The sequence below is a fragment of the Panthera onca genome, chromosome B3 (assembly GCF_046562875.1).
Source record: "Panthera onca isolate mPanOnc1 chromosome B3, mPanOnc1 haplotype 2, whole genome shotgun sequence".
NCBI classification, from domain to species: domain Eukaryota; kingdom Metazoa; phylum Chordata; class Mammalia; order Carnivora; family Felidae; genus Panthera; species Panthera onca.
In genome coordinates, this window is record NC_138344.1 from 134105138 (window position 1) to 134130942 (window position 25805).

General features: G+C 41.4%; 1 protein-coding gene and 1 pseudogene across 2 annotated transcripts in view; one reads left to right on the top strand and one right to left on the bottom strand.

Annotated features, from left to right (window-relative positions):
• CATSPERB (catsper channel auxiliary subunit beta) overlaps nt 1-25805 on the bottom strand; it is a 107336-nt gene that overhangs the window by 61753 nt on the left and 19778 nt on the right. For both annotated transcript variants that reach the window (XM_078447902.2, XM_078447901.2), the window contains exons 6-14: nt 20353-20448; nt 15625-15774; nt 10603-10698; nt 10347-10465; nt 8648-8680; nt 4341-4407; nt 4024-4070; nt 3243-3395; nt 1550-1702 (exon numbers count right to left, since the gene is read on the bottom strand). In XM_078447902.2, the coding sequence (XP_078304028.2) occupies nt 1550-1702; nt 3243-3395; nt 4024-4070; nt 4341-4407; nt 8648-8680; nt 10347-10465; nt 10603-10698; nt 15625-15774; nt 20353-20448 (914 nt within the window). The remainder of the gene's footprint in view (nt 1-1549; nt 1703-3242; nt 3396-4023; nt 4071-4340; nt 4408-8647; nt 8681-10346; nt 10466-10602; nt 10699-15624; nt 15775-20352; nt 20449-25805) is intronic.
• LOC144616488 (pyruvate dehydrogenase (acetyl-transferring) kinase isozyme 3, mitochondrial pseudogene) lies at nt 22549-23560 on the top strand (annotated as a pseudogene).

The following is a 25805-nucleotide window of genomic DNA, read 5'->3' on the forward strand; positions in this document are numbered from 1 at the left end:
ACATACTTTAAAATTTGTGTGTGTGTCGTTTTGCTTTGTTTTGTTTTTGCTGTTGTAAATAAGGTCTTAAAAATTATGCTTTCAGGGGTGCCTGGGTGGCTCAGTGCAGTTAAGCGTCCAACTCTGGATTTCGGCTCAGGTCATGATCTCATGGTTTGTGAGTTTGAGCCCTGCATCTACCCCTGTGCTAACAGTGTGGAGCCTACTTGGTATTCTCTCTCTCTCTCTCTCTCTCTCTCTCTCTCTCTCTTTCTCTCTCTCTCTCTCTGTCTCTCTCTCTGCCCCTTCCCTGCTCATGCTCACTCTCTTTCAAAATAAATAAACTTTAAAAAATTACGCTTTCAAATTTGCTGATCATGAGCAGAAATGAAGCTGACTTTCCCTTCCACTGTTTAACTCTTTTCCTCTTTTTAATAATGTGTATGTACCTTTTAAGTGTTCAACATAGGCAATCAGATCTTCTGCAAGTAAATAGTTTGTTTACATTTTCTTACTCATGCCTTTGAATTCTTAATTTTTTTTTTTGTCTCACTGCATTTCCTTCTGTACACTCTTTTACTTCCTAATCACCTCTTGATAAAACTCCAACTGTGGTTAAATGCAACTCTCTGTCTTCTCCGATGGGTGTGGACCCCCACAACTGGCCACAGAGAAGAACATACAATAATGCTGAACTGGTCGCACTTGGAATCCATGAGCACAAAGCCCAAGCAATTGTCCTGCCTTCTCTCATCCGTCAATCCACTCTCCCGCTCTCGTAGGCAACTATCTCTCTCTGTTGTCTCTTTCCTCAAACCCCCAACGCTCCTCCACCCTCATGCTCAAACAATAACTTTGGTTTTTGTGGAGAAAATAAAAGATAAATTTCCACCCCCTTCCATTACCACATCTACCCACTTACCGGCTCTGGAATCCAAAAGCCCTCCCTTCTTCCTGGTAGTGTATTTAGACATGTCGCTCCAGCAACTTTTCCCTCTCTCACCCGTATCACCAGTCTTTCCCTCTCTACTGAATAATTCCCATCTGCATAGCCTAATTCCTTCTGTCTCTTCCTCTTCTCTCTCTTTTTAAATTTTTTTTAATGTTTATTGTTGAGAGACAGAGACAGAGCAAAAGTGGGGGAGGGGCGGAGGGAGGGAGACAAAGAATCTGAAGCAGGCTTCAGCCTCAGGGCTGTCAGCATAGAGCCTGACAGGTTGGGGGCGGGGGGTGGGGGTCGAACCTACAAACCGTGACATCATGACCTGAGCCCAAGTTGGACGCTTAACCAACTGAGCCACCCAGGTGCCCCTCTCCCTCTTCTCTTGACGTCCCCTCCTCCTGCTACCATTGCTGCATTTTACTGCTCTACTTTTCAGCAAAACTTTGCAAAGGATTTGTTTGTTGTATTCACTCTCCTAATTCCTCTGCTCTCATTTCTCTTCATTGGGCCTTCTATCTCCCTGATCATCAGAACGATGCTGTTTTTTACTTGACATATAACCACTCGGCATAGAACAAGAGAATGATTTACACCTACCCTAGAGCGTGAAATGTCATGTGTACTCACCTGATCACCATAAGCATACAGAAAATGGCTTCGCGGATGGAATACCATTCCAACAGGAGAAGAGAATGATGAAGGAAATACGAAAAGTGGAAATTTTGGTTTTAATCCTGGTTTGTTATTTTTTAGGGTGCTCACAGAGACAGTGGTGGTTTTCTAGAAATAGATTAAGCATGAACAAATCATAAGAATTTTACCATTTATATTACTAGACGATGTTACAGTTTTTTGTGTTTCCTGTTACTTGGATTTTGATTAAGACAGGGACACATCCATTAGCACAGAAGAGAACTGGAAGGAGTGGCAACCATCAATATGTCTTTGCTCTGCTTCTCACTGCCTCATATGCCCATTTTATAGATGTTGAGCATGAGGTTTAGAAGATTAAATAATTTGTCCAAGCTTCTATAATAAATGGCATGGGGAAGTTTATTATAGAGCTATTGCTCAAATAGACCGATTCCAACGCCCATGCTTACAACTGTCATGGCACCCTACCTTTTAAAAGCGTGGATGCCTGGGTCACCTTACAACTCTACTTGGATCGTGGCGTTGAAGGGGGTCAGAAAGTGTACCCCAAGATATGCCACTGTGGTATAGAGATCATCGTTAAGCTGTAGACATTTAAGATTCAACAGATGCAGAAAAAAAAGCCTTCCCTTCTCTGACTAAAAGCAGCAACTTCTGGGAAATAAAACTATCATTAATTCCTCTTCAGAGCAGATCTACTTCCAGAAGGGAGAACCAAATAAAGCCCACCCCAAATCCCTCCTCCAGAGGAGTTTTATGGCCCTGAGGAGATGGGAAAACCATTCAAACCTGTATGAGCAAACATTATCACAAACTTTCTTATCTCCTGTTTGTTCTCCTGTTAGCCGTTATCTTTTCAGTTGTTTTCCCTTAAGCACCTTTCTCACCTGCCCCCTTAAACTATTAAGATGGTATATAATCCCCAAATTTGAACCACCTTTTTGAGTTTCTCATCACTGATTTTCAACCACATGTATGTACACCGCATGCGTAAATCGATTGTTTTCTCCTGTTATCTGTCTTTTATCAGTTTAATTTGCAGGGCCTCAAGAACTGAACTTAAGAGGGTAGAAGAAAATTATTTTTTCTCCACTAAAATTATAAGGGTAGGGCTAGTCCCATTTTTTGCTCATTTTATTTATTTTTTTTACTGTTTATTTATTTTTGAGAGAGAGAGAGAGTGGGGGAAGAGGCAGAGAGAGAGGGAGACCCAGAATCCAAAGCAGGCTCCAGGCTCTGAGCTACCAGCTCAGAGCCCGACATGGGGCTCGAACTCATGAACCACAAGATCATGACCTGCGCTGAGGTCAGACACTTAACCGACTGAGCCACCCAGGCGCCCCAGTTTTTGTTCATTTAAACGAATCAATTTATGGAACCTTAACCTTATATAGACCAAGCTCAGCTTATATTCTCCTGGAGAAGAAGTAAAGAATCACTATGCAGACACCATCGTATTTTCTGTTTTCATCAAACTGAACGGTAAAGCAGAGGCAAGAAATCCCTAACGTGCCTTAAACTATATTATCAACCATAAATAATTTTGTGGTGGTTAATTATAGCCACTCCTACTGCCAAAGATAACAAGAACTTGGAGATAAATTTGCAAGGGTAAATTTTCACTGTTGTGTCATCAAGAGTAACCTCCCGGGGCCGTAACGCTTACCTGGTTGGAGAAGAGGTAGACTCCAGCACTGTGCTCTTGGTCAACAAGAAACGTTACCAGAGTTGAAGCGATAGTTTTCCTTCCTTTTAAAATGTGAGGTAAGCAAGGTAACCATTGACGGAGTGGTTCTTTGCTGTAAAAACAAGAGCTTGACTACAAAAAGAGAAAGGAAAAGTTAATGCCATTTTTAAAATATAAGTTCTAATTAGTTCTCTTAAGCAGATACACTAGTGAGCCACTGTGTTCTCCTGATCAACCACAAATAATAGTGATAAATCTTTGCTGTCTGTGCTTCTCTTCCGGGGGGAGGGGAGTCCAGAAAACACTGCGAAGCCTCTCTTTCTGGCATGAATTGTTTTTCGAGAACTACTGTGTAGTTCCGGATTTAACGTAGCTAGGTAAGTACCGTTAAACCCAAGTAGAAACACAACTGTGCACGAAGAGGGATGAAGTCCTTCAGTCTGTAGAACTGCCATTTTTTTTTTAGATTAATAACAATCCATGAAATAATCCAAGAAATAAAATTCCTTACCTTTTTTTTTTTTACATTTTATTTATTTTTGATAGAGAGACAAAGCACAGGTGGGGGCGGGGCAGAGAGAGAGGGAGACACAGAATCTGAAACAGGCTCCAGGCTCCGAGCTGTTAGCACAGAGCCCGATGCGGGGCTCAAACCCACGAACCGTGAGATCATGACCTGAGCCGAAGTTGGACACCCAACCGACTGAGCCACCCAGGCACCCCTGAACTTTCTTACCTTTTAAAATATTTAAGAACATACCTCACTCAGGGTCCTGTTTCTCTCAAAGGTGATTGTAACATAATCAACTATAAAATACAAAGGTACAGAAATTAAAAGCAGCATCTACAGTTTTAAATGTATCATTAAGTACATTCAACTACAATGTTTTTTTTCACTCCTAACAGGGCCTGCCTCTTTCAGATTTAATTTCCCTCCCCCCTCAGTTTTAGGCCATTAACTTATATAAAATAAACCTACTTTTCTATTTCATTCTATTTTTATCTTATGTCATTTTATTTCATCTTTATACGCCATCTATGTTGAAAAAGGCCTGTTAATATCTCTTCTCAGTTTACCTTCAAAGTGTTCTCTGTTGGCAAAACATTTTTCATTATACCACAATTTTCCTTTGACATAGTCAACCTACATAAAAGAAGAAAAATATCATTTAGGCAATAGGGAGACTTAAGATATAAAAAGAGAAAAACCTAATGAAAACTTCTAAGGTTTGATAGTTTAGGAGTGTGAGCCAAATACATGGAGAAAAATTCTATGTCAACAAAGGAAATGGTTGGGCAAGAAACAAGAATTATAATAGGGCATTTCCCCCCCTGACATGTTGCTAAGTGAAAACAACAGATATGTTCGTATTTAGGATATAGTGGGAGCAAGTGAGGAGAGTTTGTATTCATAATTATTTAAATTTACATTTAAAAGTCACTGAGGGGGCACCTGGCTGGCTCAGCTGGTAGAGTGTGGGACTTTTGCTCTCTCGGTTGTTAAGGTCGAGCCCCACACTGGGGGTAGAGATTACTTAAAACTTAAATCTTTCGGGGCGCCTGGGTGGCTCAGTCGGTTAAGCGTCCGACTTCAGCTCGGGTCACGATCTCGCGGTCCGCGAGTTCGAGCCCCGCGTCAGGCTCTGGGCTGATGGCTCAGAGCCTGGAGCCTGCTTCCAATTCTGTGTCTCCCTCTCTCTCTGCCCCTCCCCCGTTCATGCTCTGTCTCTCTCTGTCTCAAAAATAAATAAACGTTAAAAAAAAAAAAATTAAAAAAAAAAAATTAAAAAAAAAAACTTAAATCTTTCAATAAACTAAATAAATAAATAAGTAAATAAATAAATGTATGTCACTGAAAATCTAAAAGATGTAGGGGACAGGAAGAAGCAGGGAGAGTATATACAAAGGAGCAAGTGGGACTTTTTAATGTAGATCTTTATGTAACTGTTTTGGTTTTTAATTATGGGAATGTATTACTGTTTGAAAATAGTCATTTTTAGATGTTGAAAATTCTAATTTCCCTTGCAACATGTTCTCTCTGTTTCAAGATCTTCGTCAAGCACTCCGTTTTGATTTACACAGACAGAAAACATAGGTATTAGGTAAAACGAGAGAAACAGCTAAGCACTGCTCATCACTGTTTCCTGTTCTCTTTATCTCCCCAACATCTGTGCTCATTGGTTTATTCTGTTAAAGTTCTCTCCTGAGTATTTTCCTTAGCTGGAATAACTGGGTGATACACTTTCCAAATTCTTTCTTAATTGGAAAGATGAATAATCTCCTGACTGGAAAAAGGATTTTTGGATTTTGGTCCCTCTGTCTTGAGTCTGTAGATGTGTATTTTACTCTTTTCCAGCTTCTACTGCTGTATAAGTGAACTCTAATGCCAGTGAAGTATATTTTGCTTTTGTTTCTTCTGTTTGGAAAGTTGTAGTATTTTCCCCTTAATCGTCAAATTCGGAAATATTATTAGGATATGCCCAAGCATACATCTTTTTCAATTCTTCCAGGATATAGTGGGTTTTTTCAATAGATAGCCTTGGATCTTTCTTAATCTTGGTGTAATTTTCTTCTGCTATTTGTGTTATTGTTGCCTGTCTTCTATCTGTTCCTTTTTTATTCCTCCCCAAACTTCTCTCACCTCTTAGACTTGGGTTATCCTCAAAGGCCTATCTTTGCCCCGTGATTTTTACCCATCTTCCGTGGTTTGAGAAGTTTCTTCCTCTTCATCTTCAGCACTGCTTATCTGCACCTCAACAGTGGCTCTTCTATCCCTCAATTTATTCCATTACAAAAAACAATGTTTACTGATTTATTTTGAGAGAGAGCACAAGCAGAGAAGGAGCAGAGACAGAGGGAGGGAGAATGCCAAGCAGGCTCCATGCTGTCAGTGCAGAGCCCAAGGTGGGGCTTGAACTCACCAACCGTGAGTTAATGACTTGAGCCAAAAATCAAGAGTCGGATGCTTAACCAATGGAGCCACACAGGTGCCCCAACTCATCCTATTTTTTAATTGCAGTGTGGTATTTATCCCAGAGAGTACTTTCATGTGGCACTTGAAACTCTAAGCTAATAGATGCTGGTGGTCTTTTCTTCTCACTAATATCTCAGTGCCAAGAACAGCAGCCATAGAACAGACGCTCATTGGATACTTGTTAAATGAGTCGATTCATTTTGTTGTTCTTCTTCATTTATCACCTTCTCCATCAGCAACTCTGCTGTATGGTCTGATTCTAACGATCTTTTGTGCTCTCTGCCTGCTGAGCTGGCTTAGACGTATTTTGAAGGGAGCACTCAAGTCTGGTTTGGGAAGCATCTCAGACTGTGAAGTAACAGAAGGCCAAGTGGTCTCTCCACCTCTGGGCTGCCATTCCCCCTCACCTCAGAACCAGAAAGAAGCTTCTCTGCTTCCATCTCCTTCACCCTGCTCACCTCAGGCACGGGGAGAAAACAGCCTTCCCACTGGGCTTTTTTTCTCCAGGAGGCCAGCCACTCTCACAAGGTTGACTGAAACCTTCTCTGGATTTCTGCATTTCTGGATTCCTGGATTTCTGCAAGCCAAGCACTCTCCAGGAGCCTCCACCTTCTAGCCCTCTACCTGCAGGTCGCCAAATGCCTTGTTCTCACCTGACCCATGAGAGGAAAGACATGCCAGGTCTCCTCAGTGGGGTTCCCCAAAGCCTGAGGGGTTCCTCAAAGCTCGGGCTTTGAGTCCAGCTGTCCAGCATCCCCAACACTGCTGAGTTGACAGCCAGGTGGACCGGAGATGAAAGTTAGTGGGAGCCGAGGGGTAAGAAGAGCTCAGGGTATAGTCCCCTCTGTCTCTTTATTTTATTGCTTCTTGTATGATTCAATTTTAGCTGACATATTTGGATTGATTTCTAACATCTCACTTCATGGTTGGTTTTCCATTCTTCTATCTTTGCACCTATTTTCCTCCTTTCTTGCTTTTTGTGGGAACCGATGGATTAGTCCTTAATCTTCTTCCCTTCTTCTGGTGGCCATATTTCCTTTTCTTTTCAGGTAATTATCCCTTAAACTGTATGGTTTGTGTTGAACTGAATACGTTTTTCTATCAAATTCCAAAATGATTCCCCATGTTGATTCTCCCACCAAACGAGGGTCTCACAATAGGCTGGTCATCCGCTGAAAATCATCTCCCTTCCTCCTTGTAGTATCTGGAGTTTTGGTTCCGCCCAAGTATTAAACACAAAATTTGGAACTGTACATTTTTTTTACGCCAATTCCATTCTTTGAACAAATATTTACTAAGTGCCTACTTTGTGGCAGGCACCATGCTGGACGCGGATCCCAGAGTGGAGCTCACAGACGAAGTTCCTTCCTCTGTTAGAGTTTAGAGCATACGTTTTAGGTCTGTCACTATTTCTGGTATTCCACTCCTTCGTGGGGGTTTCTGGGTAGCAAGCTCCGCTAATGTCTTATCTGTGCAACTTTCTTTCCTTCCGGCTCGTTCTTGAGTGACAGAGTTGTGCCGGGTACGGAATTCTATTTTGGCAGGTACTTCACCCTGTTCTTTCTAATGTACATCAGTGTTGCCCATCGGACCTTCCTGGGTCTCTGCTTTACATTTCCTCCAGTTAGTGTGGCAGGAATCTGTTGCATTTGCGTCCTGAGCCATAAGTGCTCCTTCCTTCTAGATGGTGAGAACGAGTGAGTGTGTGTGTGTGTGTGTGTGTGTGTGTGTGTGTGTGTGCACAGCTGGGTGTGTGCCCACAGGCCTGCATGAGGATGGAAGGGGGACGGGCCATGGCAATAGGCTAGGAATCCTCATAATTTTGTGGTGGGCTCCAAACTCAAGCATGCTTATGTTGATGGGAATGACCTACTTGAATCACAAAACTTGACTTTGTAATAACAGAGGAAAGAAAAGACAGATGGAATCCCTTCCCCACCCCACCCTTAACAGGCCAGCAGCGGAGCTGTGGCTGGCTTAAATGGCACTTTTGTGAAAATTGGAAGTGCCCCTTTCTCCAGGCAGGCAGAGACCCACAAGGGGGGGCGGGGGTAGATGGACTGGGGAGAAAAGTGTTAGCCAAATTTCAGCCCCAACTCTCTTTTCAAGGGGGTGCCCTTGTGCAGAATACACCTGAACAACCACAACAGTTCTGGAGAGAACAGGGGAAGAAGTGGGGGAGGGGAGGCCAATGAACAATGAAACAAGCAGATACACTTCTTCCTTTGAAAGGGAAGGAGATCATTGCTTAATGTCTGCTGGAAGTAAGTTTCTTTAAGTTCAAACTGGAAATAATGTCATAGTAACAGGAATGATCTGTGTTGTGAATTCTTAATCTTGTGCCTCATCCCTCGGGTCATCAAGGAAACACTCCTCTTCTAACCAACCCCTGGAAAATTTAAGCTCTTACCCTTTCGAAACCACAAAAGTCTGCCCTTGAAAACTGCAAGAAAAAAAAAAAAACACAACAACAACACTTTAATTTTTGCTTGCGTATCAGGAGGCATAACAAAACACAGCAATTTGAATTATACTAAAGGAAATGACCCTTTTTGTATCCCAGCAGTTAGGAGTGTCACCCATTAAAACCAGCCTCTAACATAGTTTAAATAATATCCTGGAGATTTCCTCTCTGGTCTTTGCTTTGTTTCACTGTTTTATTGATTTATTTGTACTTGGACTTAATTACAGAAAGGATCTGAGTTTTTTGTTTTTGTTTTTGTTTTTTAAATCACGTAATGATTTAAACGGAAGAGTTTAGAAGGGTACAGAAAGGTACTAAATCTGCCACCCACTGGGATTAGGAAATCCCTTAACATATTATTTCCTCCACGGTCCCCTGTTTCTCCTGCCTCACCCAGGGCCAGCCCTCACTGTACAACCTGTGCCCAATCCTTCATGTTTTGGACTGTTAAGTCACTGTGCCCGGCTTCTTCAAGTCTCCACTTCAACAATTCCACGGTAAGCACATAAAAGGTCAGATCTGTCGGTGGTTTCAGCAACAAATGGTACTTCCTCAGAAATGGTGAGGAAGGAGGGAAGGCTGTGCATATTCATAATCCCCACATGTAAGAAATACCTGCTTCTCAACCAAAGCAATCACCCCTTCTATACTCTCTCATCTTTTTTTCCACTGTTTCAAAATCCCTGTCACTGCTCTTATTTCTGTTGTGGTAGTTTTTGAGAGATGTTTATTGACATGTTTGAGAATTTCATGGTATATGTATTGTGTATCCTCACCAAAATGTATATGCCCCTCCACTCGATCCCAGTGCTAACTTTTTGACTTATGTTCATTTGTAATACTATATTTAGCTGTATAAATTACCATAAAGTATTTGGGGAACATACATAGCTATAAATAGATAAATAATCTATATGTGTATGTTTAAAACATAAACTTGTGTGGCAATAAAATTAGCACCATTTCCAAAGGATATGGTCAACACTATGAGGCAAGGGAAAAAGCCATTGTATTCTGCTTTTACATTTTCTAAAAGGAAGAAGCATTTAAATTCTAAGACACACCACACATAGCTCAAGTATCAAGTATGTCTACTTTATGTAGATAAAAGGTGAGATCAAAGTATTTGGAGTGTGTTATATCTTCTTTTACTAGGTTCTCATGAGGCATTAGCAAATATTTTTTCTATTTTTTTTTAAATCACAAACATTAAAGTAAATCAAACATAGTTTCTTCCTCTTGGAGGTTCTCATGAGGCATTAGCAAATACTTCTATTTTTTTTTTTAAGTCACAAATGGTAAAGTAAATTAAACATAGTTTCTTCCACTTGGAATTTTTAATTTTCCTCTTACAGTTTTTAAATTAATGACTACGATTGTATTTCTGAACTAGGGATGTATTTATTTATTTATTTTTAACGTTTATTTATTATTAAGAGACAGAGCATGAGCAGGGGAGGGGCAGAGAGAGGAGGAGACACAGAATCCGAAGCAGGCTCCAGGCTCCGAGCTGTCAGCACAGAGCCCAACGTGGGGCTCGAACTCACAAACCGCAAGATCATGATCTGAGCCGAAGTCGGACGCTCAACCGACTGAGCCACCCAGGAGCCCCGAACTAGGAATGTATTTAAATCAATTCACATACCGTTAAGACAGAGGATGATGGATAACGGAGATCTCCACTTACAAAAAGACCCAGAGAGGTGAGGATAACTAAAAAGTGATTGGTTAAAACCATATCCACCACTGAAAGCTTTGTGTGTTCTAAGGGGAGAAATCACACCAGGTTAAAAAGGAAGGAAAAGGTGAGCTCCTCAGCACAGACATTTCATTTCATTCATACTGATCAAGTATTGCTATATATGGGATCCTGAAGATGAAGTCACCATTAGAGGAATTACCTTCTCCAACTTGGGAATAGATCGTATCTGTCAGGTTATACCACGTGGTATCACTGTAATTCCAAAATCCAGAAAAACTGAGGCCTATGTAAATACCTAACAGGAGAAAAAAGGAAGATTCAGTTTAGATAACATTACAAAGAGAGTAACCCACTTCTATGGTTCCCAGACTGCCGCAGCCAGAACTGACATCTGCCCCACCTTCCAAACCAATCTCTGCCCTGCCTCAACTCACCTCCCCTCGGCTAGAATCTCACTTCCTAAGCATTGGAAAGATGAAGCGACTTCAGGTTAACATAGGATTTTAGCCAACTGTCTGATTTAAATTTTAAGGATTCTGTTTTATATCGAAGGGGATCAGAATACATCCCCCCCAAAACATGCCACTCTGGTTAAGGATTCCTTTGAGCTGAAGGCAACTGAGAATCAACAGATTCAGGAAGAGATCTCTGCCCTCCCCTTACCTGGCTATAAGCAGAGCATGACTTTCTCTTTGGGACACATGCCTCCCCACCCCTGTGCCAGGAAGAGAAGAGCTCTCTTCTCACCAAAGATGGAAGAGAAGTCTATGCTAAGTTTGCATAAACATACTTTACCAGAACAGCCCTTCTCTTTCATTAATCCCCTCACATCTTTCCTAGTCACTTCCCCATACTTTATCATCCCCTGAAGCCCAACCTTCTTTCTTTTGTTAAAATGGTATATATGCCCCCAAGTTTAACCACTTATTTGAGCTTCACTGCTTTTAAGTTAATTCTGTGGATGTAAATATTTTTTAATGTTTATTTTTGAGAAAGAGAGAGAGAAAGAGACAGACAGACAGACAGAGTGTGAGGGGGGAGGGGAAGAAAGAGAGGGAGACAACAGAATCTGAAGCAGGCTCCAGGCTCTGAGTTGTCAGCACAGACTCCCAACACGGGGCTCAAACTTGTGAACCGCGAGATCATGACCTGAGCCAAAGTCGGTCGCTTAACCGACTGAGCCACCCAGGTGCTCCTGTGAATGTAAATATTAATTTAAAATGTGTGCCTTTTTTTTCCTGATAATCTGCCTTTGTTAATTTAATTCACAGCCCTCATTCACTAGACATAAGAGAGTAGAGGAAGAGGGTTTTTTCTTCCCTGATGGTACTTTTGTAAGCATAAGTACATTCCTAGTTCAGAAATACAATCTTAGTCAATAGTTTTAAAACTCCAAGAAGGAAGTTACAATTCCAAGAGGAAGAAACTATGTTTGATTTACTTTACTATTTGTGATTTTTAAAAAAATAGAAAAAGTATTTGCTTACGCCTCATGAGAACCTCGTGAAAGAAGACAGAACACAACGCAAATACTTTGATCTCACTTTTCTTTGGCCATACCTAGGAGTGTTGAGAGTCTTTTGCTTTAAATGTGGAATATTAACCTGAAATCTAGTCAACAGGCATAATTATTGAGGGTGGTGGGAGAGCCTGAAGACGGTTGATGATCTAATGCATGTGCTCTGTTTCCCAAAGACGAATGTAGGACCACTCATGTGGTGAAGTGTATATTTCCACTCTCAGCTGTTTCCTGTGTAGGGAAAGCTGTAGCAGGAAGTGTTGTCACCATATACTTTTTCCAGAGAGAGAAAAAGCTAATGACGTGTGTTGCCATTCTGAGCTCTAAGTCTCGTTCCACAGATAACACTATCCTATATTCTAAGTAGGGATGATCATTGGTGTCCAGTATGATATCACATGACCAGGGCCCTGCAAAGTTTAGAAATATTCAATAGAGGGGTAAGTAGGAAAACAAATGTCTTGTTCTGGTTAATACTTTGAGGCTCAAATTAAGTTACAAAGCCACTCTGTATAACAAACCACCACGACTGTACCCCAGGGTTACAGAAGCTGATATGGACCACTGTGAAGAGTTTGGATTCTATTCTACTGGCCATAAGGGAAGCCGCTGCATGTCTGAGGCAGGGAAGTGATGTGATTTGGTTTATACTTGAGAAGACCACACTCTGGTGGCTGTATGGAAGATGGGTTGTACTGGGGCAAGAATACAAATAGGGAGACCACTTAAGAAGCTATGAATTAGTCTCGTGGAAAACCAACGTTGACTTAAGACTTTAGCAGAGGAAAGAAGCGGTCACACTGGGGATACACACTGGGTACGGCACCATCCTGGAATGTCATGAGGGTTAAGGGCAGTCAAGAATGTGTTCTAGACTTTAGCTTGGAGCAACTCCATATGAATTGGGATAAGGAATACTGGAGAAGAACAGATTTCAGAGGGAGATGAGTCAAGAGTTCTGGATCAGAGTTACTGTATTTGAGATGCTCAGGAGACATCAGGAGGAAATGTAAACTATAGACAATTGCATAGAGGAGTTTGGTCTCCACGGAGCGCTCAGCACCAGAAATATAGGTTTGAGAATCACTGGCCTGGAGATGGCACTTAAACCATAGGACTGGGTTAAGTTTTTCAAAGAGAGAGACGTGGCTCCCTAAGGAAGGAGAGTCAAGGACAAAGCCCTGAGTTTAACAACTACTTGAGGGGACACACCAAAGAGGAGTCTGTCTGGAAAACTAAGGAATGACCAATGTGGTCAGATAAAAGCAATCAAAGGTGATACCAAGAAAGCCAAGAGGATAAAGTGTTTTGAAGATAGAGTGGCCAGCTGTGTCCAGTGCTGCTGGGAAGGAAAGTAGAATGAGGATAAAGAACCGGCGGCTGGGGACGCCTGGGTAGCTCAGTTGGTTAAGTGTCCGGCTTCAGCTCAGGCCATGATCTCACGGCTCGTGAGTTTGAACCCCGTGTCAAGCTCTGTGCTTGTGCTCTCTTTCTCGCTCATAAATAAATAAACATCGGGGCACCTAGGTGGCTCAGTCGGTTGAGCGTCCGACTTTGGCTCGGGTCATGATCTCACAGTTTGTGGTTCGAGCCCCGCGTCGGGCTCTGTGCTGACAGCTCAGAGCCTGGAGCCTACTTTGGATTCTGTGTCTCCTTCTCTCTCTGCCCCTCCTCCGCTCACGCTTTGTCTCACTCTGTTTCTCAAAAATAAATAAATGTAAAAAAGTAAAAATAAAAAACATTAAAAAAAAAGAAGAAGAACGGATGGCTGGAACTGACAATATGGAAATCAGGAATGGTCTTGGGAAGAAACGTTTCACAAGACTGGCGGGCACCAAACACTCATCTCTCATCTCTAGTGGAATGAAGACAAAGCGGGAGGTGGGACAACGGAGCACCATCTACAATAAGTTCTTTGCCCAAATTTTGCTTTGAAGGAGAACAGAAAAACAGCTAGGATGCTCCCAAACAAAGGAAGGTTTGTCTGTACACCAATGGACCCAATCCAGCGAGGAGAGAGAGCAAACGATGCAGAGGGAAGGGTGGCATTTGCAGCAGAGAGGCAGCAGGAGCAAGGTGCTTCGGATGGTCGCAGGGAACGGGATCCAGAACACAAGGGTTGGGGGTGGTGGCCTCCGACAGATGGAGTCTGGGCAGAGATGCTTCTCGCAATGCAACAGGCGAGAAGGCAAGGCTCACAAGCACCAATGCGGGTAGAACGGCAGGTTTGCAGGTGCAACGACGAAGGAGTGCCTTGTGGTCGATCTTGGTTTTCTATATGAAATATTAGATAAAGGCACAGCTGAGAGTGGGAAGGGGAAGGGGGTGACGTGGAGGGTTTGAGGTGTGGGAAGAGGTGTGAGATAAGGCCACTTGGCGGAATCGGAAAATAAACATACCAGCGAAGAGGGACAGGGTTTCTGGGTGGTGCTGAGGGCCCACTTGAGACTTGTGATCGGGAATTTAAAGTGAGAGCGGTCGGTGGAATGCGAAAGGGAGACTGGCGTGCAGTGTCTTCTCTAGCAACATTCCGCTGTCTCAGGGCAGGACTAGAGGTGGTTTTAACCGGAGTTGGCACTGCTCGGGGAATGGAAGACAGAGCAGGGCAGGGAAGCTACAGAAGGATCTGTAAGGGTGGGCTATGCAAATTATGGGGGAGGGGAGAGAGAAAACCAAGGGTGTTGGGAAGTGGAGAAGGTGGTAGGGACAAGACACTCAGTGAAATCAAAGGAGCGCCGGAGTAGGAGCACTAGAAGAACGTGAGGGGAGGGGGCGTGGACAGTGTGAGTTGCTCATGGTAGAGACTCCACAGGTAAGAACATTAGGGGAGATGATGAGGTCCAGAATATGGCCACAGAAGTGCGATGGGGGAAGATCATTGCAGGAAACGAGGTCTGGCCGTTGAGTATTACGTCGGTCATCCATATGGATGGTGAGTTGGATTCTAGGATTTTAGTTTGGATTTTAGGGTGCCCATATTATTTGTGAGTAATAATATTTTGTTTCTTTTAATTCTTTAATTTTCCTTTTCATTCATTGGGTTTGGGGACTAGAAGGTTACCGATGATCTAGGAAAAACAACTATCATAATACATTAGAAGTTGAAATGATGGGGTGCCTGGGTGGCTCAGTCGGTTAAGTGTCCGACTTCAGTTCATGTCATGATCTCACAGCTCGTGAGTTCAAGCCCCACGTTGGGGTCTGTGCTGACAGCTCAGAGCCTGCTTCGGATTCTTTGTCTCCCTCTCCTTCTGGCCCCTTCCCCACTCATTCTCTCTCGCTCTCTCTCTCTCAAAAATAAACATTAAAAAAAAAGTTGAAACAGAGTAGGATGCTTTTAAATACTACAGTAGGAATCTAAAGGCACCTACGTAATAAATGAAGTAATGTTATGATGCCTTAGAACATGATTCCCATTTACACAAGGAGTCACCTCTGAGAGGAAATAACATATTAATAGAAATCAGGGGATAAGTGACATTAGGAGAGACACTACAGTCACGATGAACATGACCAAAAGTCACAGAGTAAAAGTAGTTGATCACACTTGCAAGTTGACAAGGGGAAGTGACAGAGAGTAAATTCGCAGGTAGTTTTAGGAGACGTTTTGACTCCGTTGAGTCTAACTCGTACTGCCAGTTAAACACTGCTGTTACAAAACACAAAACCCACACCCAACTTTCAACACAGCCACGGACTTACCGTTGTAGGTTTCATTCAGAATGAAGCCAAGTAACGCTACATCGTTAGCACAGGGGCATTTTGCCACTTTGAGGTCTATCACGTGCTGATACACTTTGCTGATATCATTTTTTGTCATTATGGCCCCGAGATCCCCCTGAAGAATAGGTTCTGTGGAAATCAAATTTAGGTGTTTATAAATCGTGGCTGCAGGCTTGAATAGGGGATGTTACTGCTTTTCTTTAAAGGTTTTTTTTATTTTTAATTTCCCCCAAGTTTTTATTTAAATTCCAATTAGTTAACAAACAGGGTAATATTAGTTTCAGGTGTAGAATTTAGCAATTCAACACCTACACACAACACCTGGTGCTCATCACAAGTGCCCCGTTTAAGGATTTTTAAAGCACTATGTAGAGGGCCTATTTCATTTTCCAAAAAGCGGGTGTATTACCTCACCCTTCATCAGCTAAAAAAAAAAAAAAAAAAAAAAAAAAAAGGTTGATTCTTATTTTCCAGAGTAGAAGGAATGAAGGCTAAGTGCCCTTCATGGGGGCCTGGCACAGTCACACTGCAGAAGAACGTGTGGGATGGCAGACACTGCTTTGGTCACCTCTGGGGACGAGGACTGGCCACAGGATCTCTCCCTACAAATGGAATTGCTGGGTCATAGGACACCTACGATGGAGAACAGCTCCTGCTTCAAAAGCCCACACCACACATTTACTTTTTGTTCTCTTCCTCCGATTCCACAGAAACGGCAGCAGATACAGAACAATGGGAATAAATCCAGAATACCAGTAGATGGGGAAAGGTATCAGTAGGGACTGAGACACTGGGGGATTTCCGGAAGAGACACAGAAGCTGGGCTGGGATTACAAGGAAAAACCAATGAGAGGGGTACAGGTTCCACCCCTCAACCTGGCAATCTATTCTTGGATATGCAAAGCATTGGGCCTGGATGAAGTCAAATTTTAATGATAAGAAAATAGGGGAATTTTTTTTTCCTCTGAAAAACGAGAAAAGGGAGTACAAAAAGCAAGCCAGGGTAATTTGACAGAATACTGCTGTCTGAATTTCAAAAACAGCCAAGGGATGTCTAAAAAGAAGTATCTAGGGGCGCCTGGGTGGCTCAGTCGGTTGAGTGTCCGACTTTGGCTCAGGTCATGATCTAGTGGTAGGTTCAAGCCCCATGTTGGGCTCTGTGCTGACAGCTCAGAGCCTGGAGCCTGCTTCGGATTCTGTATCTCCCTCTCTCTCTGCCCCTCCCCTGCTCATGCTCTGTCTCTCTCTGTCAAAAATGAAAAAAAAAACATTAAAATAATAAAATAAGGAGATATCTAATAATTGATTCTTTAGCTGTTTACATTTCTACAATGTAGATCTTTACCATTTCCCCCAAATCTGCGGCAAAGCCCAAAGACTTTAAGTGATACATTTTCCACTTCCTGCAAAAGCAAGAAATGGAGGTAGATTTCCATCTGGGTTGATACAGTGTAGCTTAGAACAGAAAGAGATAGAACTTATAAACCAATGTTATTCACTCTGAAACTCAAAGGCATTTGGGGTATGGCAGCTGACTCTCCAGGGTGACAGCATGTCCGTGCAGGCAATTAATAACCAGATCTTACAGGACAGAGAGACTGGACCTTGTTGCTGGGACATGATCACATCAAAATGAAAACACCTCGATGTACAAGCTCCCTAGAGTCAGATACTGTATTTTAAATGTTTTAAGAATGAGGGAGTGGTTATAAGTCTTGACTACTATTGAGAAGTCAAGGAGGAGACAGAAAAGGGACCCTTATGAAAGGGAACCAGGGATTGTGATTAGGAACAGTGTTAGTAGAGGGGTCTAGGGGGTGGATTTGGAGTTAGTAGTGAATAAAGAGTTCCTACTCTAGCCCTAACTTTAACCCTTAATTGCCCCTTCTCAATACTTTCTCCCCATGTCTCCAGCAATTCAGTCAATGAGACCATCACCCATTTGATTGCTCAATAAGAAATCTAGGATTCATTCTGATTCCTGTCTGCCTTATCCCTCGTCCACCAGGAAGGAACTCCTACCAGCTCTACTTCCGAAACACATTCTCAAGATTCTTATTTCTCACCATCTCCACCCCCCGGCCCATGTGCCCCGGACCATCTCCTGGGTGGACCAGGGCAACAGCTGTCAGCCAATCTCCTCTATGCCCTTCTTGCCATCCTTCTCTGAGTGTCTTCACACAGCAGCCAAGGTGACCCACTTAGAAAGCATGAGTCAGAATGTATCCCTCTGCAGCTTCAAACGCTCCAAAGGCTCTTCCTTAGAATAACACCTGCACTTATTACCATGCTCCCTGCTGGCCTCTCCAAACGTATTATAAGCCACTCTGCCTGTCGTTTACTCTGCTTCCACATCACAGGCCTCCTTTCCCTTCCTCAAACACATGAATCTCATTTCTGCATCTGGAACCTTTAAGATCAACTCATTTGTAGAACTCTTTGCTACCACGTTACCTCTATACATTCTAAATGAAGTGTACGCTAACATTTAAATGCAGTAGATAATAACCTGGGTGCATTTCAATGTGTTGTGATTCAGATTTCAAAAATATTTTGAAAACTGAAATAATTATGGACTGTTACTTCAGTACTTAAAGGTAGCTAGCACAGGACTTCAAAATATCCATCTCAAAGGCTTGCGATTGCTATTGAATAACTATTAAAAAATTTTTTTTAATGTTTATTATTTTTGAGAGACAGAGCGTCAGTGGGGGAGGGGCAGAGAGAGAGGGAGACACAGAATCTGAAGCAGGCTCCAGGCTCTGAACTGTCAGCACGGAGCCCGACGCGGGGCCCAAACTCAAGAACCACGAGATCATGACCTGAGCTGAAGTCAGACGCTTAACCGACTGAGCCACCCAGGCGCCCCAATAATTGACTATTTTTTAAAAACCTGGACGCGGGGCGCCTGGGTGGCTCAGTCGGTTAAGCGGCCGACTTCGGCTCAGGTCATGATCTCGCGGTCCGTGAGTTCGAGCCCCGCGTCGGGCTCCGTGCTGACAGCTCAGAGCCTGGAGCCTGTTTCAAATTCTGTGTCTCCCTCTCTCTGACCCTCCCCCATTCATGCTCTGTCTCTCTCTGTATCAAAAATAAATAAACATTAAAAAAAAAAAAACCTGGACGCTATGACAAAATAATAAAGCACACCATTTTGTCATTTTTCAGGTATTTTAGTTTTGGTTAAAGAAATAAAACAATATAGAATGATTGAAGATATCTCTGCTCCCTTTGTGGCCCCATTTCCAAATTTTCCCCAAATGCAACCACTATCATGAAATTGCTGTGTATAATTCTAATCCCATGTTTTTACATTTTTACTACAATATATATGTACCCATGAATGGTACATAGCATTGTTATGTGTTTTCTAAATTTTGAGTAAATGTTCTCCTATTCTATTCTGAAACTTGAATTTTCATTCAATGCTTTTGAGTTCTGTTCTTGATGATATATATGGGTCTATTTCTTTCATTTTAACAGAAAATTCTACAGGTCTCTGTCTTTTCCCCTATTGATGGACATTTAAGTTGTTTCTCATTTCTATTACAAATAATGCTACATTAAATAGATCTGTCTTTTGCACACATGCAACCTTTGTTCTAGACCAGTTCTCAATCCTCTGCACATCAGAATCACCTGGGGGGATTTTTTTTTTTTTTTAATTACAGATGGCTGGCTCCACTTCTAGAGCTCAGATTTTATTTTATTTTATGTTTGTTTATTTATTTATTTGGGGTGGGGGGGAGAGGCAGAGAGAGAGGAAGAGAGAAAGAATCCCAAGAAGGCTCTGCACTGTAATCACAGAACCTGAAGTGGGGCTTGAACCCATGAACCACGAGATCATGACCTGAGCCAAAATCAAGAGTCAGATGCTCAATCCACTGAGTTATCCAGGCACCCTTAGAGGTCAGATTTTAATTGACATAAGGTTGGGTGGGACATCATTACTTTTCTTAAAGCTACCCACTTTCCTAAAGCTACTACTTTCCATAAGATGTATTATTTATTTATCTTTACTCTGCATTCTACATAGCACCATTATCAGAGTGGGAGTAAAAGAATAAAAGTAAAAAGCATCTGAAACTAATATTACACTGTATGTTAAATAACCGCAATTTAAATTTAAAAAAAAAGGGAAGGCGAGGAAAGTAGAGATAAATACAAGATCCAGGAATGAGGACTTAAAAAAATACAATTTAATGCTATGGATGATCAAAAATTGGACTATAAGTCAGACAATTGGAAAAGAGAAGCCTAGACAATTATATCACTCAGTGTTCATAACCTTAAAAGAACCAATTTTTCATGAAAAAATGTAAATGTTCCTACAAAGAATGAGCAAATATTTTTGCTGATGGTCATCATAAAGGAAACCGAAATGCAATGAACAGTATCTTTTGTAACATGTTCATAGAATGTGCAAAAACTAACTTTATAAAGCCATTATTTATCATGACCTCCATATGATTGTAGAAAAAAGATATATTTCCATATTTCTATAGCGCTCTTTGCAGACCTCTATTAACCATTAGAGGTGTATTTAATTATTTGTTTTCCTCATCAGAATGGGAGCCCCTCAAGGGTAATGATCATCTCTCTCTCTTTTTTATCGCTAGAACTTAGCACGGAGTCTGGCATATAGTAAGTTACAACATTTGTTGAAAGAATATTATGAATTCCATTTTACTTTTATCTGTTGGCATTTACCTCGGACATTATCCAATAGTGTTCCTTCAGTGGTATAAATATGTAATCCGTGTTGTAATGTGATCCTTACTAACCATTCTTCTACAGCTGCAATATCTGTTTGAAAACAAAAGGCAAATAATTAGCTATTTTTTGTGTGTGCCAAGTTGGTGAAATTTAAGGCTATATACACATGACCAACAACATTATTACTCATTTCCCAATCGCTTTGACTGCATTTAAATATAAGGTTTCCCATGCTTTTCCTACAGACATTTTGATGATTAAATAAATTAAAAAAAAGAATTATGAAGTGGTCTTACTACCACAACCATAAATCCAGATAATATTTTAGATCATAATTTTTCTATAAGAGCTGTTGTGGCTTGGTAAAAAGCAAATGATGGCACTTCATGTGAAGTGGTATACTATTATTTTAAAGCAGACCATGATTAATTAAAATATATAGTGTAGGGGCACCTGGGTGGCTCGGTTGGTTAAGCATCCAACTTTGGCTCAGGTCATGACCTCACAGTTTGTGGGTTTGAGCCCCGCGTCGGGCTCTGCACAGACAGTGCTGAGCCTGCTTGGGATTCTCTCTCTCCCTCTTTCTCTCTGTCCCTCCCCAGTTTGCTCTTTCTCAAAATAAACTTTATATATACACACACACACACGTGTATATATATAATGTATATATATAATACATATATATGTATATATATGTATGTATATGTGTATATACATATGTATATGTACATATGTACATGTATATATACATATATACACACACACATATATATATACACATAAAGAATATATATATATTCTTTATGTGTATATATATATGTGTGTGTGTGTATATATATATATATATATATATATATATATATATATAGTGTAACCCCTAGGGCCAACACACAAAAAAATAATTTAAGGTATAAATAATAAGTCGATAGTAGAGATAAATAGAATAAAACATAATTAATATAAATGAAGACAGAGAAAGAAAAGTAGAACAGAAGAGGGGTGTCTGGGTGGCTCAGTCAATTAAGTGTCTGACTTTGGCTCAGGTCATGATCTCATGGTTCATGGGTTTGAGCCCCACATCAGGCTCCACATTGTCAGCGTGGAGGGAGTGTGAAGGGGCAGGGATAGAACTTTCTGCCTCACACAGTGTACTTTCCCCAGGCTGGTGGTCTGCACATCCTGTTTCCCCGTTTCCTGCCCGCCGACCCTTTCTTGGTTCCGTTCCTGGCTGCTGATCCACTCACGAGCTCAGGGTCTGGCCACCACAGACACCCGCCCCCTCCTCCTGTGGGGTGAGGGGCAGAGTCACACAATGGCAACACGAATGCTGGCCACTTCTTCCCCCCTGTGGCTTTCACTATTGAGTTTCTGTTCTCACTGGCAAGTCCATTCACCAGTACCTCAGGCTCAGCACAGAGCCTCATCCCACGCAAAAATTTCTGTCTGCCTGGGACAGGCTCCTGGTCCCTGAGGGTGGCTGGACTTGTGCCCTCCGGCTTCCCTTTGGGCTAAAAGCTCTTCCTACTCTGGTGGTCATTTTCTTCAGAATTACAACTTCTCTCACATGAGGGACACTTACCCCACTGGGGCCCAGATCCCAGGGGCTTATCTTTTAAAGGGGGGTGGTAGGGGCAGATTTAGCTGGGGATAGGGCTTATGATTCTGTTGTAGTGGATGAAATTAATAACTAATATTAAGTATTAGTTATTAAATTAACTATTAAGTAACTAATATTAAAATTCACTGGTTCATGAGAGAAAAAAGAAAACAGAAGGAATAGAAAATACCCTGATGATAAATTTCAAAACAACCATATCAACAATTACATTAAATGTAAATGATCTAAAAATACCAGTCAAAAGATTTCCAGACAAGATGTAAAAATCAAGACTGAATATGCTATCTATAAGAGATCCACTTTAAATATAAAAGTATATATAAAAATATAAATATAAAAGCATTGATGGGGAAGCCATGGGTGGTGAACTCAGCCTGGGAGCTCTTGTGACATGGGCCAAGGCTGAGGCTAAAACCAGGGTGCACTCGTGAAAAACATGCCTGACCCAAATGACAGCTGAATGGGTTTTCATGTACACCCAGGCATCTAGTTGGGTCTGTGCAGTGGCTGCTGAAGTAGCTAGTGTGCCCAAATAGATCAGATGATATTTGTGCTTCTTGCTGTCACTATTTTCCATCGAGCAATTCCTGGACTTTGAGAAAGATAATGGTGTGAGAAAACATCATGTATGTTTCTACAAAAGGAGCTTCCCACGTGACTGGCTGACCCAGAGAAGTCAATCTTTGGATGGATGACTTAACTGGCCCTCCGTGGGATTGGTTCAGAGTTGGTATGTTCATAACCATCTTTGACTTTTAAAATATGAAGAGCCCTGGGGATCCCCACGTCTTGGATAACTCTTTACAAGTTCTGACTAAAGACAGAAATGGTATGGTTCCTATAATGGCACATGGAGTGATTGAATATAAGGAAAAGCGTGGATTTAATTCTTTTTTAAAAATTTTTTGTAAATGTTTATTTATTTTTGAGAGAGAGAGAGGCAGAGAGAGAGAGAGAGGCAGCGCAAGAGCAGAGGAGAGGCAGAGAAAAAGGAAGACCTAGAGTTGGAAGCAGGCTCCAGCCTCTGAGCTGTCAGCACAGAGCCCTGCATGGGGCTGGAACTCAGGAACTGCGAGATCATGACCTGAGCGGAAGTTGGATGCTTAACCGATTGAGCCACCCAGGCGCCTCTGGATTTAATTCTTTATTAACAGTAACATCCAATTATTATCTATTATAAATCCAATTAGGTTGGATTTATAGCAACTGCATCTCTTCCCACATGTTTATTAACCAGTACACGCTTCTGGTGGTAATACTAATCCCGCTCATCCTAAACACACAGGAAATATTAATCCCACCTGCAATGTGGTTAATGTAGTGAAAGATGTATATGAAACAGCCAAGAAGCCATGCAATGCAGGGTTAGCTGGTAAATCCAGAACTGGAAGTCGAAGAGGTTCAATGACAAAGCTCCACACAAACCTAGTCAGGTCGTTGATGTGCCCTCACATCGGTCTCACATGCTATTCAAGAATTCAGTGAGAACAACAGTAGAACTGCATTAAGAGTTATAGAAAAGAGGGATATCCGGCTGTTAAAACTCTAGTTACTTTGGGTAAAGAAGATGTGTCCACTAGATAAGTGACCAAGGCGATGGTATCCCATCACTATGGGATAGCTATGGGATAGCACCATAGCTATTCCAGTGCTTGAATGTTTATTTTTGCCAGACTAGCTGGTTGTTTTCCATGGAGTCCTTCCTACAGCTCCAGTTCCTCCGTTACACTAGTAACCTGAGCAATTTTTCATCCTATCTTGTTGCGCTATGGTTAATTCCCTCCTCACATGCTCTGCTCTCTGATTTAAATTTCTGCCTTCCTCCATCTGATTGGATTCTCGGCGGGAGGCATCAATACTTTTGTGTTTGATCTTATTTACTGACGCCTTGATTTTATTTTAAAATTCATTTGTGTGCTTTCATTCTGTTGGTCAATGAGTTCTAATGGTTGCCTTGGGAAAAATAGGCAAGAGAATGAAAAAAAGAAAGATATATTATGCAAATACTAATTCACAGACAGCTGTAGTGGCTGTATCAATACCTGACAAAGACGATTTCAGATCAAGGTAATATCAGGAATAAAGAGCAGCAATGCATATGATAAAGGGATCAATTCGCTAAAAAGCTGCAACAACTCCAAATGTGTACATGCTTAACAAGAGCTTCAAAGTACATGAATCAAAGGCTGATAAAACTGAAAAAAGAAATCCAAAAATCCACAATTATACTTGGATATTTCAAAACTCCTCTCTCAGTAACTGACAAAAATCAGTACGAATATAGAAAAGCTGAATGCTATCAAACCAACTGACCTAACCAACATTTATAGAGCATTCCAGCTGAGAATAGCAGAAGATTTTTTTCACGTGTGCGTGCAAGATTCCCCAGACGAGCCATACCGGACATCTTAACAAATTATCATATGAAATATGTTCTCAGAACACAGAATTAATCTGGAAAAAATAGATAACAGAAAGATATCTGGAAAATCTCCAAGTATGTGGACATCTTACAATGTACTTCTAAATAATCACAGGTCAAAGAGAAAGCAGGAGGGCAAATGAGAAAGTATTTCTAACAGAGAAAATGAAAACACACCACATCGAAATTTACGAGACGCAGCGAAAGCAGTGCTAGAGAGAAATATATAGCAGTAAAATATTTATACTGGATAAAAGAAATACCTCAAATCAATGATCTGAAGCTCGGGTTGAAAGACAGTCAAGGCCTTATACAGAGTCAAATAGTAAATATTTTGGGCTTCGTGGGCCATATGGTCTCTGTCACAACACTAACTGTGGCATGGTAATACAAAAGCAGCCCCAGCAAACACATAAATTGATGAACACGGCTGTGTACCAATAAAACTTTGTGTACAAACACAGGCTACGGGCCAAAAGTGTAGTTTGCCGACCCCTAATCTACAGGTTCCCAAATTAAGAAACTAGGGAAAAGGGGGCAAATTAAACCAAAAGCAAATAGAAGAATAAGATAAAGAGTGAGGTTCAATGAAATGAAGGCCAAAAAAAATCAACAAAACAAAACAAAACCCCCAAAAAACTAATATTCTCAATCAGTGAAATCAAAAGATGTTTATTTGCAAGGGTCTATAAAATTGAGGAAACTGCCAGACTAATCAAGAAGAAAAAAAGGTGCAAATAACTCATATTAGAGGTGAAATAGGGAACCTCACTGGGGACTGTCTATTCTACTCGCTGTGTCATAAATTCAAAAATGTAGATGAAACGGAAAAGTTCCTACAAAGATGCAAACTGCCAAAACACACTTGAGAAAAACTAGAAGATGCGAATGTTCCCACATCTATTAAGGAAACTGAATTTGTGGTTAAAAGCTTTCTCACAAAGAAAACTCCAGACCCAGATATCTTCACTGGCCTGGAGAAGCTCACCAAACATTTAATGAAAAGAGAGTATCAATACTACAAAATTCCTTCCATAATATCGGAGAGACTCTTCCTCATTTTATGTGTGTATGTATTTGTTTATTTCTGTTTTTAGAAGTCAGCTTTATGTTCAGTGTTATTTTGTTCTAACAGCCTATGTACTTACTTTTCCTTCCCACCAGGTTTACCTGCAGGCCGAGATTTCAAAAACCCCAACAAACAAACACACAGCACTGTGGGATTTCAGGCAGTGACCACCTGCATTTCATTTTGGCAATTAAACCAGGACTCCCTTTCAAAGAAACTTCTATGCAAAGTGTCGTGTTTCTAGAATGAGGCGCGTGTTTTTTCAACCTTGAAGTCACCCTCTTGAAAAGAAGACCCAGAAACCCAAGCTTTCAGAACTTGGTTATAGTATCACCATT